Below are 16,242 nucleotides of genomic sequence, written 5' to 3' on the forward strand. Positions count from 1 at the left end.
TTATTATAATGTACAGATCTAAAAATGCTTTGTTTACAACAGATTAAGTAACAAATTAATCGCTATTGCACCAACAGATTTTTCATTAAATTAACTAATTAAATTTTAAAGGATTAAAGTCTGTTAAATATAGGGATCTGTTAAGTTTGAGCAACAAACAATCCATTGAAATAAAGATTTTAATACACTTGTACATAAAATAATAAAATATTCCGTGAAAAAAAATTAATACTTTAAACAAAAATATTTAATTAAAAACAAGGAAAAATCAGGCAAGATAAAATTTTGATATAACAATATAATTTTTTTATTTGTAAATATAAGGATTATTTTATTATGACATTTTACATTAATACACATTGGTGCCTAATATTTGTTCACATTAATATACATTTGTGCTTAAAATTATAAAATAAGCAATAACTTGCAACTATCTGACACAAGGACTACTAATTATACAAACTAACATGGTTGGGGGACCTATGTTGAGCAATCAAGTCAAACATTGTTGAGCAATCAAGTGAGCTTTAAAAACACTTTAACTAGATATTGAAAACCAATCAAGCATTCATAATGTGAATGTGAAACTGTTAAAAAAACTGTAAAAACTGCAAAATTTTAAAAATAAAATTTGTTAAAACTGCAAAACTATTTTTAAAAAAATGTTCAAACTGCAAAACTGTTAAAAAAAAACTGTTTAAACTGTGAAAATTTAAAAAAAACCTAGAATCGCAAAACTGTAAAAAACTATTAGTTATAAAAAACTGTTAATATAAAAATTTATGCATCAAACCTTTAATCTATGATGCAAAGTGTGATTTAGAGTCCTGTAAACAAAAAAGATCTTTAAAAAGCTTATTTTCCTAAATATTTCTCTTATACATTTCTTCAATAATAAGAAATAAGTGATAGTTTACATGTAATATCTAAACATAAACTATTTGATCCAATGCAGTAGAAATAATTTTGTCTATACCTTTAAAACATGATTTAATGTTAATGCTAGGATTAGTATGTGTGTTGAGAAGTAATGATACAATTCAAACCTTACATTCTCAAACAAACGTTTTTTATGTTAACAAAAGAAAGCACTCCAAATATATATTTTTTTATAGTAAAATAATTTTGTGAGTGAAACTTTAAAACAAACGGAGTAATCCATTGAATTAATAGGACTTCAAAATAAATAATTGTACACCTTTAGTTTTGCTGTTTTTGGTAATTAATTACTCTGTTAAGTTAATGGAAATATGCAATCCATTGCTTTTTCTAATGGATTGTTTTTAGAGTATAGAGTAATTGCTTTTCTACTTATCTAAAGTATCCAGTAATATTTAGGTATTGTTTTTTAACAACGTGACACCACCAAGTGTCAGTGTGAAAAAGTTAAATAATTTTTTATTTTTTAACTTTTAATTAAAATTATTAAATGAAATTACTTTTTTTCAAAAAGTAACTTTATATGATAACTGAAGTGTTTAACCTAAAATTATGTTAATTTTACAATATTATACTTTATATTTTATTGAATGTAATTTTATAATATTATACTTTATATTTTATTGGATGTAATTTTATAATATTATACTTTATATTTTATTGAATATAATTTTAAAATATTATACTTTATATTTTATTGAATGTAATTTTATAATATTATACTTTATATTTTATTAAATGTAATTTTACAATATTATACTTTATATTTTATTGAATGTAATTTTACAATATTATACTTTATATTTTATTGAATGTAATTTTACAATATTATACTTTATGTTTTATTGAATGTAATTTTTATTCTTATAACATTTTATATAAATTATTTTTTAATGCTTTTAGGAAAGTAAATATCCTGCATTAATTCTCTCTTTGTTGTATGGTTGTTGGTCGCATAACCCTGAGGACAGACCATCTGCATCTGAAATTAATAGCTTAACATCATTAAATGAATTTCAATCTCTTCTGGATATTTTAGGTAATAAACTAGAACTTTTTCTGAAATTATTTTGATTAACGTAAGTCTAAAGAGAGGGACTATTAATTTTAGTTTGACTTCTTTCATAGTAATTTTATAATTTATTAATAACTTTCCTGATTTGTCTGTATAGTTTTTAGTTTAATCTTTTCATTTAATCTTTTTTGTTTTTTTATAAAAATTTTATCTCAATCTTCAAGTTTAATTTTCTGATGATTAAATATTACAGTTTAGACAAGTAGTTAAATATTTTAAAATATGATATCTTTAAACCAAAACTTTTTGCATTTATGTAGTGCCGATGAACATCCGTGTTAAAACTATTTCCTGGGCAAGGGGTCTGTGTCCTAACTTTTTGTTGTTGTTGATTTATTAGTTTTTACTCTAACCAAAATGAAAATTTATTTATTTTTTTGTTTATTTATTAAGAACTATTCATAAAATTATTGTCTGGATTGGACTAATTTTAATTAGTCCTTTCCAGAAAATAATTATTCCAGTTAGTCATTTCATAATTATCTTTTATTTTGTTTAAATTGGTTGTTAACCATACTAAATTAAAGAAGCAAAAATACAAAACTTAAAATAAAAAAGCAAAATTCAGACCCATTTCTAAAGCGAGATCCAGACAGTCTCTTAAAACAAATTGAAAACTAAATTTTTACACTTTGAAATAACTAATATAAAAAACCGCAGGTTTATTTATTTTTTCAAAAAAATTTCAAGTAAAAAAATAACAAAAAAAAAAGATAACTTTTGATAACCACAACAGCTACTTAGTGTATTTAATATAGCAAATGCAGTAGGGTGGTTTAAAAGAATACATTTTAAATTTAAATGGTTGATTGTAAGAAAAGTGATCTATATAATAAAATAGCATCAATTTTATTTTTTTAATTTTTTTTTGAAATTTAAAGTAAAAAAAATAACAAAAATGCATATTGCAATATATATACAATCAGGTTCCAATCACATATTTAGAATTGCATTTATATGTTCTTATTTATGTAAAATAAAAATTTTGCAAAAAATTGCAATAATCAGGGTCTGGGAACAATAAAACCCAAAAGTGTTTACTTCCTTACCAAGCCATTAGTGTGAGAACAACAAGTTTGTAAAACAAGTCTTTTTTATATTTTAAACTAAATTTAAGTTCATTGACAAGTCTTTAATGTTATCCAATAATCTCTTTGTATTTTAAAATTATGGCCATATAAATTTTGAACAAATTTCCCTAATTATTTAGTGGGTTTAAAGTAGTATCATTAATTAAGTTATAAGTTCATCTCACAATCAAATTCCGTTCCTTATTTTATTAAATTCTTATTCAAAAATTCTGAGCAAAAGTTAATAAAACTTTTTTTTTGTGAAAAAGTAATCAAATGAAGCAAACTTCATCATCAAAATTTTTCAAATAAAATAATAAAGAAAATTGGGTTTTTAAAAGTAATATTTAGACTATAAAGTCATTTGTATTTTTCAAATAAATTTTTTTCAAAGTTAAATCGGTCATTGATTAATGTTTTTTTAAATTGAATAAAGACATTCTTTAATGGCGCATTTTAAGCATCATTTAAGGTAACACTCTCTTTTTTTTAATGCTTGTTTTGAAGGTGCAATAAAGCATATTTTTAGTATCTTTAAATTCAGTTGTTAAAAAAAACAGTTGGATTTAAAGATACTAAAACTGAATTTTTAGTATTCTTTTTTATTGTTCTTGTTCCAAGAAGACTTAATGGTCTTATCACCATATCACCACCACACGGATTACAGAAAATGTTTAGGTCAGTAAAGTAACTATTGCCATGCTGAGCAAATTTTTTTTATTATTATTTTAAGAATATTGGCATATTTAGGGAGCATGGCTGGTAAAATTTGATTCTAATGTAGACAAGTGATCATGATTTTTGAGAGATTTTAATGTAAAGAAATCCTTGCTATATGTTTTTTAAAAGTTTTTTCTAAGAAATAATGGAATTATGTCTTGGTCAGCAAAGTATCTTATAGACACAATAATATTTGACAAACACTTTAACTACACCAAGTGAATCAGTCACTTGCACTTTTGCTTTATTTTTTTAATTTTCTAAAATAGAAAAAAGTTATTTCACATTAAAAAAAAAATTTTTCATAAAAATTTTGTTTTTGAGAAGAAAGAGCTTAGTTTTGATGCAATAAAATAAATCTTTAAGTTTAAGACAAAATTGTAAATGTTAAAAAAATAACATACTAAAACAGGAGAAACTTTGAATAAATATTTGTAAATATGGAAAATTAAATGTTTTTAATATAAAAAATATTTAAATTTACATACAAAAATAATGGTGTTATAATAAATATTACCCATGAAAATACAAATTAAACAACATATGCGATTTAATTTTAAATTTTTTGGAATACAAGTGGTATTACATGGTATTATACCATGTTAAAAGAAACGTAAATAATTTGAAAATTTTCATCAACAAACCAACTTGAATTACTTAGACAACAGCCACTAAAACTAATAGTATTATTATATACATAAAAGTGAGGTTTTCTAAAAACCTTTTAACCTCTACAACTCTATTAAACTCATTTAAAGACTTTATGGGTAACTAATAATATAATGATGTTGACTTACATAAATTTTGAGATGTGATATTAATATAGTTTTGAAAAAGTTTTGTTTAAAAAAAAAAGATTTTGTTTGAAAAAAATACTAACAGCAATTTAACTGTCATTTATAAAACAAGCTATTACAATACAATTTGTATATAATATTGCAATGAAGTTAAATCTGGGTACATTAAATCTAACAAACTTAACATAAGTTATATATTCAATAATGCATCCATCTTAGTATATATACTTTACAAGGAAGATATATCTAAAATCACACAGACCAAATGCCCCTGCAAACTAAATGTTTGTTACTAAAGTTTTACTTTTTTGCATTATTGTTGCATAAGGTCCTCTCAAAAGTTATTGTGGAATATAGGTAAATTTATTAAATATAGATTATTTTTAATTTACTTTAAAAATTATATAAAATGTAAGGTTATGCAATTTATATTTTATATTATATAATTTATTGTTAATAAAAAATCCGCTTAAAAAATATTATTTTATTTGTAAATTTAATTTACATTTGATAGCATATTACTTTTATGTAATTCATTCTTATATGCAATTTTTTTTTCAATTACAGTAATATAGTTTTTTTATGTTATTTTATATTTAAATGTAAATTACAGTTTGAAGAGCTATTATAATATGTGATGTAATTTTAAAAGTAATTAACTTTTAAATGTAAAAGTAAACAGTTTTTTCAGGTGACTTACTTTTGCATGTAAAAGTAAATTAATTTTTGATATAATCTACTTTTACATCAATTACTTGTAAAAAAAACTTAAAGTAAAAGTTGTTTTATATAAATGAATTACTTTTACGTAAAAAAAGCAGTAAGTAAAAGAGTCATCTAATTAAAACTCTTTTTAGTTGGGGGTGTCTCTTTTACTTAATTTTTGAAAAAAGTAAAATGTTTTTAGTTTGGTTGATAAAAAACATTTAACGCTGTGATTGTACTGATTAAAAATTATTTGCAAGTGTGAGCCCCCCCCCAAAAAAATTTTATTTGAATTAATTTGCACAATGAAAGCATATATATTTAAATTTAGAAACATGAATTAGTTACTTTTAGTGAAAATATTTTTTTTACAAAGATCAAATGCCAAATTTGTAAAAAAAAGTGTTTTGACAAACGTTTTTTGTTTAACTTTTCTAAAATCAATGAAGAAATATTTTTAACCCCCTTATAAAATGCATTAAATATAAATACAAAAAGTCTATAAATCTTTACTTGTTGAGTTTTTTTCTTGTAATTACAATAAATACCAAAGTGGTTTGACAAAGTTACAGGACATTATTTATTTTTATTAGAAGTTTATTATGTCAAGTAGTCAACAATGAGAACTCAAAGCAGTAGCAATATTACTATGAGAGTTAGCTGTCAGATATAAGTTTCTTTTTGAGCTTTATTACATAAAGTGCAGACATTGCTTAAGGTGATTAATAATTACAAGGAGAACAAGAAGATCGATAGCTAAAGGAGAACGAGAAGATTGATAGTTAAAAGTCATTAAAAAACTTAGTTATTAAATTCAATATTAAAAATCAAGAGTTAGTCAAAGACCTATTATTTTAAGACTATTGGCATATCTAGGGGGCATGGGTGGTAAAGTTTTATTCTAATGTAAACAAACATTTTTCTAAGTTTCTTAGCTAAGCTAAGAAACTTAGAAAAATCAATCTCCAGAGTTTTTAAAAATGAACAGGCAGGAAAAACAAGCAAGAAACAAGCAAGATTTTCCAAGTTTGATCCCCACCGCATCCCTGGTAGTACTTAGCTCAACTTGTTTCTTTGAGCAGCGACCTTGTTTGTCAAGGTTCATGTTTCCGAGTTGAAGAGTTAATAGAGAGAGTTGTAACCACAATAAAGTAGTAGCCTTCTTGGCCTTAGGGAGGTAAATAACATGAAAAAAAAAATGTATTCATTTATTCATTCAATTTACATCAAGACACATGTCTAGATGTGCCATAAATGCACATCTAGACATGTGTCTTTTATATCTATTCTAAGTTGGTTTAAAAAGATTAAAAAATGCAGAATTAAAACAAATAAAAATTTTTTAGTGTTGTGTATGCTTTTCTTATGATATTTAAAGAATTTATTTTTTTCTTATTCATAATTACTATAAATAACAAATATTTCTTGTATAATAGATAATGTGCATTATTAATGAGAACCATATATTTCTATATGATTTAGAAATACAAGACTGATGATTGCTGCCAGGCATGGCAAAAAATATATATATAAATATATATATATGTTTTATATATATATATACATACATACATATATGCATATATATACATATATATATATATACATACATACATATATGCATATATATATATATATATATATATACATACATATATATATATACATATATATATATATATATATATATATATATATATATATATATATATATATATATATATATATATATATATATATATATATATATATACATATATATGTATGTATATATACATATATATGTATATATATGTATGTATATATATATATGTATGTATATATATATATATGTATATACATATATATGTATGTATATATACATATATATGTATATATATGTATGTATATATATGTATGTATGTATATATATATATATTGTTATATACAGATATATGTATTTCTATATAACTATCTATGTATATATATGTATGTATATATATGTATGTATATATATATATGTATGTATATATATATATATATGTATATACATATATATGTATGTATATATACATATATATGTATATATATGTATGTATATATATGTATGTATGTATATATATATATATATGTATATACATATATATGTATGTATATATACATATATATGTATATATATGTATGTATATATATGTATGTATGTACATACATTGTCTATATTATGTTTTGAAAAATACTAATAGCAACCCAGGAGAATTTCTCATTAATGATGCACATTACCTATAATACAAGAAATATTTGTTATTTACGGTAATTATGAAAAAAATTACCATCTTTTCAAATATCATAAGAAAAGCATACACAACACAACTCACTAAAATAACTTTATTTGCTTTAATTCCACCTATTTCAATCTTTTTAAACCAAATCAGAATAAATATAAATGTTGTCTGTGTGTTAAATGCTAGTCTAGATGTGAATTTATATTATAGAATAAATAACTAAATACATTTTTTTTAAATATTATTTACCTCCCCAAGGCCAAGAAGGCCACTACAGCCAAGAAGGCTACTTTATTGTGGTTACAAACCTCTCAACTCTTTAACTCTGAAACATGAACCTTGACAAATTAGGCCGCTGCGTGAAGAAATAAAAATGATTTTAACCTCTTACAAAACTCATAAGACAACACTTGTAATTATCTATGTAATAATTCTGGAGATGATCATAATAATTCGGAATCTTTTGATCTAATAATTAGGAGTCTTTTAAGAAAGAAAGCTGTAAGGAAATTTGACAAAAACATTTTCATGCGTAGGCATTTTTTCTCAAAAAAAAAACAATGAAAAAATTTTTTTTGCCATAAAAAAACCAAATGAAAAAAGTTCCTCATTTTATGAATTTGGACAGCATCAAAATGTAGCCTAAATATGTTCAATGCTTTCGAAAAGGGTAAAAAATAGCCCCTGGGTTATTCCATATGAAATCACCTAGTTTTTCAAAAGTGCCCCAGGGTACCACCTCCAATTTACTACAAATTTTGACCACCCACAGCTTTTGTGAGAAAAAAACACTGAAATTTACAGCTTGATTGACCAAACCATTCAAAAGTTATATTTGAATCAATAAAGACCAAAATCAGCAAAATTTGAATATCTGGAGTTTAGAGTAGATTTTTTTGATTTTTAACAGATCATAACTTTTTCAATAAAATAGATAATCACCTGAAATTTTTGATGGTAATAGTTTTTCACCCAAATTATCTATTTTTGCAGGTGTTTTTGACTGATTTCAAACAATTTTTGACTTCAAAGTACCTCAAAGTTGCTAAATAACGCAATATTAGACAAAATTTTGGAAACTTTAATGTGCTACAGTTCAATACCAACAGACAAGCTGTACCAATTTTTTGTTACTTTTGTGTACTTAGAGTAACCACTTCCACCACGCGGAAATTCCACCACGCGGAAAAAAATAAAATTATATGTTAAAAGTTATTTTAGCACTTGCAGCAGCCTGTTAAAATATCATATTTTTAAAAAAATATGATAAATTACATTCACTTTGTAGGCATAGAAAGTAGCGTAGACATTTAAAATAAATTATGAAACTTTTTACTGGCAAGGTTCTATATATAGAAAATCACCAAAAAAAATTTTAAGACCTATACTCTATCTTATGGCATGATTGTAGCTCTATGACTTAGGTGTATAATTTTAATTTTTCCCTGAATAAATATAATCAGTTTTTCCAAAAATAACATTATCAGTGTCTTAACTTAATTTATTTGATATGATTTTATAATATGTATTTGCTTAATTTTATGCATATAATATAATAATAATGATATAATTATCACATGGTTATAATTTGAGTGTAAAATACTTCAATTGCTTCAAGAGTTTGAGTTAAAATCTAAATCTGCACAGTATTTTCTGGATTTTTTATTTTTGTTTTTAATATTCCATACAAGGCCGGATTTGAGATTTATAGAGATAGAGAATAGAATCCGAAGTAAGAAAATGACGAGCTTGATAAAGAGATGCAACCTTAGCAGAGTTAATCCGAGAAGATGAAGAGTAGATGACTCATCGAGTACAACACCGTTCATAAATATAGGAAGATCTAAATTATTGCAATAATGATTGGCTGAAAAAAATTGAGATTTATCTGAATTAAAGTTCACCAGCCACTGTGAGCCCCATGCTGTAGCAGTAGTAAGATCCTTTTCAAGCTCAAATGCCCCCTCCAAGCAATCAGAGATTGTTGGCTTCTTATCACGACAAGAATAAATGGTAATATCAACAGCAAACAATGCCACCTTAGATGTGAGAATATCTGGAAGATCGTTAATGTAAATTAAAAAGAGTATAGGGCCAAGGATAGAACCTTAATGAACCCCTGAAGATACAGAATAAGAAGAAGAGTGCTGTCCATCGAGGACAACTTTTATACTACGATTGGAAAAGAAGGATTCAATAATCTTAAAGATGTTGCCAGATACACTGTACGATGCCAAACTTTATCAAAAGCTTTAGAAATGTCAAGAGCAATAGCCTTAACCTCTCCGCTTAATGCATGATAAAACCTATTGATTATTACTGTTAGCAAATCAGCTGTAGAACGAGAAGATCGAAATCCATATTGATGGTCAGAAAGTAAGTTATTAGATTCAAGATGAGAAATTAAGTGTTTGTTAAGTAAAGATTCAAAAACTTTGCCTATGATAGGAAGAAGACTTAAGGGACAGTAGTTAGACAAATCAGATCGCTCTCTAGAATTTTTGGAAATAGGGATAACAGATGCTGCTTTCCAGCAGGCTGGAAAACAAGACTCTGATAAGCACTTGTTGAATAGTTTTGAAAGTATAGACGACAGCTCCGAAGAACACTTCTGCAAGACAATAACAGGTATGTTGTCCAGGCCATAAGCTGTAGAAAAGTCTAAGCAGGAAATCACTTTAGATACAGAAGCTGGAGTGATATGAATGTCAAGCAATGGATCAACCTTGTTGGCAATATCAGGTAGAAGGCAACTAGTGCAATCAAGAGATGATATTGATGAAAAGTTCTTAGCAAATAATTCAGCTTTGTCTTAAGGTGAGGTGACAAAGTCTGAACCATACAGGAGAGGTCGAATTAAAGATTTGCCCTTATTATTGATATTATTAAAGATTCTCCAAAAGTCACGAGAGCCTAATTATTGAGATAAAATACAAGATTTCATGACCTAAGAATAGCGGGTTTTGGCGTTAGACAAAACCTTTCTCTAATTGTTTCTAGCAGTAATAAACAGGCGTCTGTTTTCTGGAGAATTGTTTTGCTGATAAATATGGAAGTAACGGTTTTGATTGGCAATCGCAGCAGCACAGTGTGAGGAAAACCATGGAGGAGAGTGATGCTTGACCTGGAATCGTCGAGAGGGAACAAAAGATTCAATGCCAGCCTGAATCCACAAAGTTATGTAAGAAGCACATTTGTCAACAGGAGGACAAAAGATTTCTACCCAAGGGCCATCACGAAGAAAATCGTGGAAAGAATCCCAGTCAGCTTTACTGTAGTTGTAACAGATTCGATAATAGGGGGATTCAGGTGATGAAGAAGAATAAGATATTAGTTTTAGAGGGATCAAACTGTGATCAGAAGCACCTAAGGGTAAATGTGGAGAAACTGAGCACTGACTAGGATCAGAAACAAGACATAAGTCGAGTAGAGAAGGTAAATGATTCGGGTTGTCTGGAAAGCGAGTTGGAAAGTTGACTATTTGAGTTAGGGATTGAGAAAGGCAAAAGTTGTGGGCTTTAATGCCTGCAGAATCACTGACACTTGAGCCAAGCCATTCAGAGTGGTGAGCATTGAAGTCACTGACAACAACTATATTAGCTGATGGATAAAGAGAGAGGGCTTGGTCAATACGATCAGAAATAACATCAAAAAGAGTGCAGTCTTAAGATGAAGGAGAGTGATATAGAACAAAGAGAAAGGCAACAGAATGAAGTGGTGCTAAATGAAAGCACATAAAAGAATAATCTGTGGATTCAATTCATAGTTTCACAACAAATGGGTGAATTCTTACAAATGTAAATGCCCAGGCCAAGCATTTGACTAATGGAGTCTTTACGAATTAAAGGAAGATAACCATCAACACTAAGATCACAAGATGAGACAGCTGAACTCAAATTAGTCTCACAAAGAGCAAGTAGGTCTGGTGAACTTTGCAAGAGATAAGACTCAACAGAAGAAAAGTTACTTCGAAGACCACGAATATTAGTGAATGATAGGTTTAGAGAACTTGGTGATGATGATGGTTTTTTGTGTTTTATAGTTTTTGGTACTTTATTCATTTTTAAATTAGATTGAAGAACTTGACTCAAAGCATAGATAGTACTCAGAACATTGTTTAATAGCCAAAGCAATTGCCTCGTTACTACTAATAAACCCTAAGCTGTAACAAAGGGCTCCAAATGTAGCCTCCAAAATGCACACCAAAAGTACAAACAGGGACACCATCCATGCAGAACATGGCACTGTTAATACTTTGATATTTTTCAGCTGTTGATGGAATCAGTCTCTCTGAGAGCTACCACAGAGTTTGGGAAACCTGACTACCAGCCGGCCTCAGAACCATAAAACTTAGTTTTAGGGCTGTACCCTCATTAGGAGATAATAGAATGAGTTGCCTAGTCATAAAAATAGAGACACAAGCAAAACCCATGCTTTGAGTCAAGAAGATCCAGCATTCAACATCCTAAACTGGAAACAATGTATTAAAAATACATCTGCGCCAGCCTAATAGATGAAGAAGGGGTGCGAGGCTGATCAACAGATAGAATCTGTATACCCCTTAAGTCTTTGCCTAGGAGGCCTTCTACAAGATAGTAGCGAGGTTTATTTATTATCTGCCCAAGATGAGTATTTTTATCGAGACGCTATCTCTAGCCTTTATTCAACCAAGAGCCCCAAGGCAGGGGGTGTTTTAAGTCGGAGTTGGCATCTCCTAGCCTTTGCCTAAAAAGTCGTATCCTGCAAGGCAGCAGGACATAAAGCAGATTATACTGGGTTACATGTTACCAGTAGCAGGATAACCTGATCTGATAAAATTTCTTGTTTAGTTTTGTTTAATAAAACTTAATCAAATGTTATTTTCAAAAAATTTTTATATTTGACCCTTCATAACCAATATAATTAATACTAGTATAATTTCAAACGGATTTGTAATAAATAAAAATAAAAATTTATTTAAAATAAACTGTCACCTGGTATATGACCCCCCCCCCCTTTTCCCCTATTCTTTCTCATAATACCCTTGGTTGTATGATTTTTTTTCTGCCTAAATATGGAACTTTATTAATTATAGTTTTTATTTGAAACAAAAACTTGATAAATACATAATTATTTAACAAAGAAGCAACGAAATAATCAGTATAAATTAATAATATTAAAGCACAATGGGAATAAGTACTAAGAAATTCATTTTTTTTTAATTATAATAACAAAATAACAATATTTTAAAGGTATAATAAAAAATATATTGTTTAGCGCATATTTTCAAAAATTAGGTTTTTGAATTGCTTGTTTACTTATGTGAGGAAGAACCTTTTGGTGGTGTTCTACTGCACATAAAAGAAATTTTTTCTGCTCTTCATCTTTTGTAATAGATGTTTTACAGGCTTGAATTAGTTTAACAGCTCATTTTGCTGTATCGTTTACTAATTCCAGTGATTTGATATGCTCAAACATGTGTTTAAAATTTGTGTTAGCTTTCCAAAAGTTTGGGGATTTTACCAACCAACCACTGTCCTTGCTTGAATATCCAAATAAATTTAGAATGTTGCTTGATTTGGTCCGGTTAAATCAGTCAAACAAGTACTCTGCTTCAGAAGAGGAAATTGTAGAAAACCTATATCATGTTCACAGTTGTTTTTTTTTTCAGAATTGTTTTAGCAATTTTAGTTTTATCACAATCAGATATCAGAAAATAATGAAAGAGGGAACATTTCTTCGATTAAATACTAAATATGCTGATTAAATGTTTCTAGGGCAGCAATAGCAACATCGTTGTCAATTTTTTTATAAATAAGCATTTCTTTGTAGAATTCCAAGTCATTAAATGGAGCATCAATTGTGTTTGTGCAGGTAAGCCATATTTTCACATAAAATAGTAAAGAAAATTTAGAAAACCTAGATAATTTATCTATAAAACTTTCTTCATAGTCTGCCAGGTCAGAAACACATCAACATTTAATGTGCTCAAGATTGTACACACCCATCTAGCATGATAGAAGGCTCCAGGTTTGTGCCACTGTATATTTATTTGTTTTGGATTGAGTAATTGTAAAGCAAGTTGACAACATTCTTGATAATTATCTCTTAATATTTTTCAAGATTTCTGGTTAAGTAAACCAGACAAAAAAATTATTACTTCTGCTTGTTTGATCTTTAAAACTGGTTCTTCAATTTTTATTTTTTCTGGTTTTTATTCTTCTAAAGTAATATCTGAAGTTAATGAATGTTTAGGCCATACCTCATTTTTAAAGTGTCTAAATGGCTCGTAATTTGGAGATCTACTTTCTTCAAAAACTTTTAAGTAAACAGAAGACAAAACTCTTTCAAAAATATTTAACTTTTTATTAAAGTGTTCTTCAATGTTTTCTTAATGTCATCTGAAACTTGAATTCGAATTTCATTATCTAATCTGTTCGCTATGCTTTTTGAGATATTTTGTCTAAATTGTGACCTAATGTTTCAGCTACAGCTAAAATGATTCCAGATCTTTCTCTGTTGGATAGATTCAACCATCAAAGAAACTTAAGGGTTTTCTAATATTTTGATTTTTTTTCTGTCTAGCAATAGTACTTTCTTCATTTTTATCATGAATTTTGTCTTTGTTATCAAATGCTGCCAATACATTGAAACTTTTTTCTTATATGTTTTCCTTTCTCGATTTCTTTTTTTCAATAGTTTTGATTTTATGTTTCTCTTTTTCCTCCTTTCTTTTCACTTTTGTAGCATAACTCTTGTCTAATGGGCTTAAAAATATCTTTTTTAAGTGACACTGATCTGAGAGAAAATCTATATCTGAGATCTGACTATTGATACTACGCAAGGTATCTTTTCTGCATTTGATGCTGCAATATCAAACAACGATGACAGTTTATTAGTAAAACTCTGAAGTTGAGTGCATAATAATTTTTTTGCATTTTTAATCAAGTTCTCTCTAAGATGAATCAGATGCAGTATCATTTTAACAGTATCTTTCTTCTGTTTTGTAGGAATTCCTGCCATTTTCCAAAAAACATTAACTTTTTCCCAAACTACAGATGCAACTTCTTTTTTACAAGTTAATTTCAAATCAAATCTTGTAAGATAAAGATAATGGCGTACAACACCTTCTTCAAGAATGTAATTAGTCTTGTCATTTGTGTCCATCAGCACGCTATTGGTATACAAGAAACCAGCTTTACAACTCTCATTTGTAAGATGATTTTTTAGTCACGAGTGAATAAATCAAAAGGTTGACCAAGCTCTTTCTGCTGTAGCTGATGAGCAGATCATTTCGTTAATAAACTTAGCAATTTCGTAAAGAGCAGGATATTTATTGCAACCGATAATATTCCAATAATTTTGCGCATTCATCTTGAATATTGTTTCCTTTCTTCTCTCAGGCAGCACAGCCATTTCTCCTATAAAAACAATCAATTCATTCGCAGCAGTGTTAGCTATTTCAGGTTTGATCTTTTTGGCGAATTCAACGGTAGCAGTGATAAAATCGGTTTTATCTTCATTCAAATATAAACCTTCTGCAGCATTTTTGGACGTTAATATGAAAGCAATTCTAATACCTGGTGTTAAGAGAAAATTGAGGTGAAATAGCACTTTTTGTTGTATGTCTTTATCGTCCATATATGAGTTGTACATTTGACCAAAGTAATCTTACACGAGAGACAACGGAGCTTCATCACTTTCTAGCTTTCCGATCACGTTGGAAGGAAATTCAATGCTTTTGACAAGCTTAGAGAGACGGTCCCAAAATGAGTTAGATTTTATCAACGCCATAACATTAGCAGATGTATTCTTTGGTTGAGTTTCCTTCAGTAATGTACTTTCTTTGTCTACCAACTTAATAAGAACGTATTTTGATAGCTGGAGACTGCTCATTGATTTATAATAACTAAACCATCGTGTAGATACAGGTATGGACAATGAAAGAGAAATATTTCCTGCAAATGTTTAAATTTTTTCATCAAACTTTGCTTTTACGATGTGATGATTTTTCACATATTTCATGATTTTCTCTGCATCTTTGACTGTTTTTGTGGCCTCAGTTGTAGAAACTATGTTCTCCACAAGCAAGTTGACTCCATGAGCTCCGCATCCGCTAGCCGAGATGTGTGGATATTTCTCCTCAATGATCTTCCACGCTGATTTCATAACAAGAGCGTTGTTGCTTATGAAACTGGTAAATTTTTGTGAGCCAATCTTATCAATAACTTGTAAGATTGCTGCGGCAACTGCAGATGACTTTTAAATGGTTGTATTTATCGAGGTGTAAAAAAAAGGCTTCTGATTGGGCGCTTTAATACAAAAATTCACTATGTGATCGCCTCTTATGTTCGTCCAGCTGTCAGACATCAGTGTTGAGTTTGTTTCAGAATTCAAAATTTCATTTACAGAAGTAGAACATTTTGTGTGCAGAGCAGAGATCCTGATAAGGGATGACAGATGCATACGGTGGATTGAGCGACTTAACGAAATCCTTAAAGGCCTCTGATTCGACTAAACGAAATAACATACCCATACGATAAAGGAAATTAGCAAGCTTCATGTCGATATCATTTTTGAGCGCTTCATTAATTGGTGGATGTACACTCTGCGTTGGTGAATCAAATGTAGACGAAAGTTGCTGAGAATCATTGATTAGATGGGACGATTCATAAATACGTTTCATAATTACAATC

The 16,242-nt window shown here is 28.0% G+C and overlaps 1 protein-coding gene across 3 annotated transcripts in view; it reads left to right on the forward strand.

Annotated features, from left to right (window-relative positions):
- The window catches only part of LOC100214462 (leucine-rich repeat serine/threonine-protein kinase 1), a 194,574-nt gene that overhangs the window by 151,465 nt on the left and 26,867 nt on the right, over window positions 1-16,242 (forward strand). For 2 of the 3 annotated variants that reach the window (XM_065792717.1, XM_065792718.1), the window contains one exon: window positions 1,843-1,978. In XM_065792717.1, coding sequence (XP_065648789.1) covers window positions 1,843-1,978 — 136 coding nt within the window. Of the gene's footprint in view, window positions 1-1,842; window positions 1,979-13,378; window positions 13,421-13,498; window positions 13,579-16,242 lie in introns of those variants that run through there. The other variant, XM_065792719.1, reaches the window with a different exon arrangement.

This window comes from Hydra vulgaris, chromosome 03 (assembly GCF_038396675.1).
Source record: "Hydra vulgaris chromosome 03, alternate assembly HydraT2T_AEP".
Taxonomy (NCBI): Eukaryota; Metazoa; Cnidaria; class Hydrozoa; order Anthoathecata; family Hydridae; genus Hydra; species Hydra vulgaris.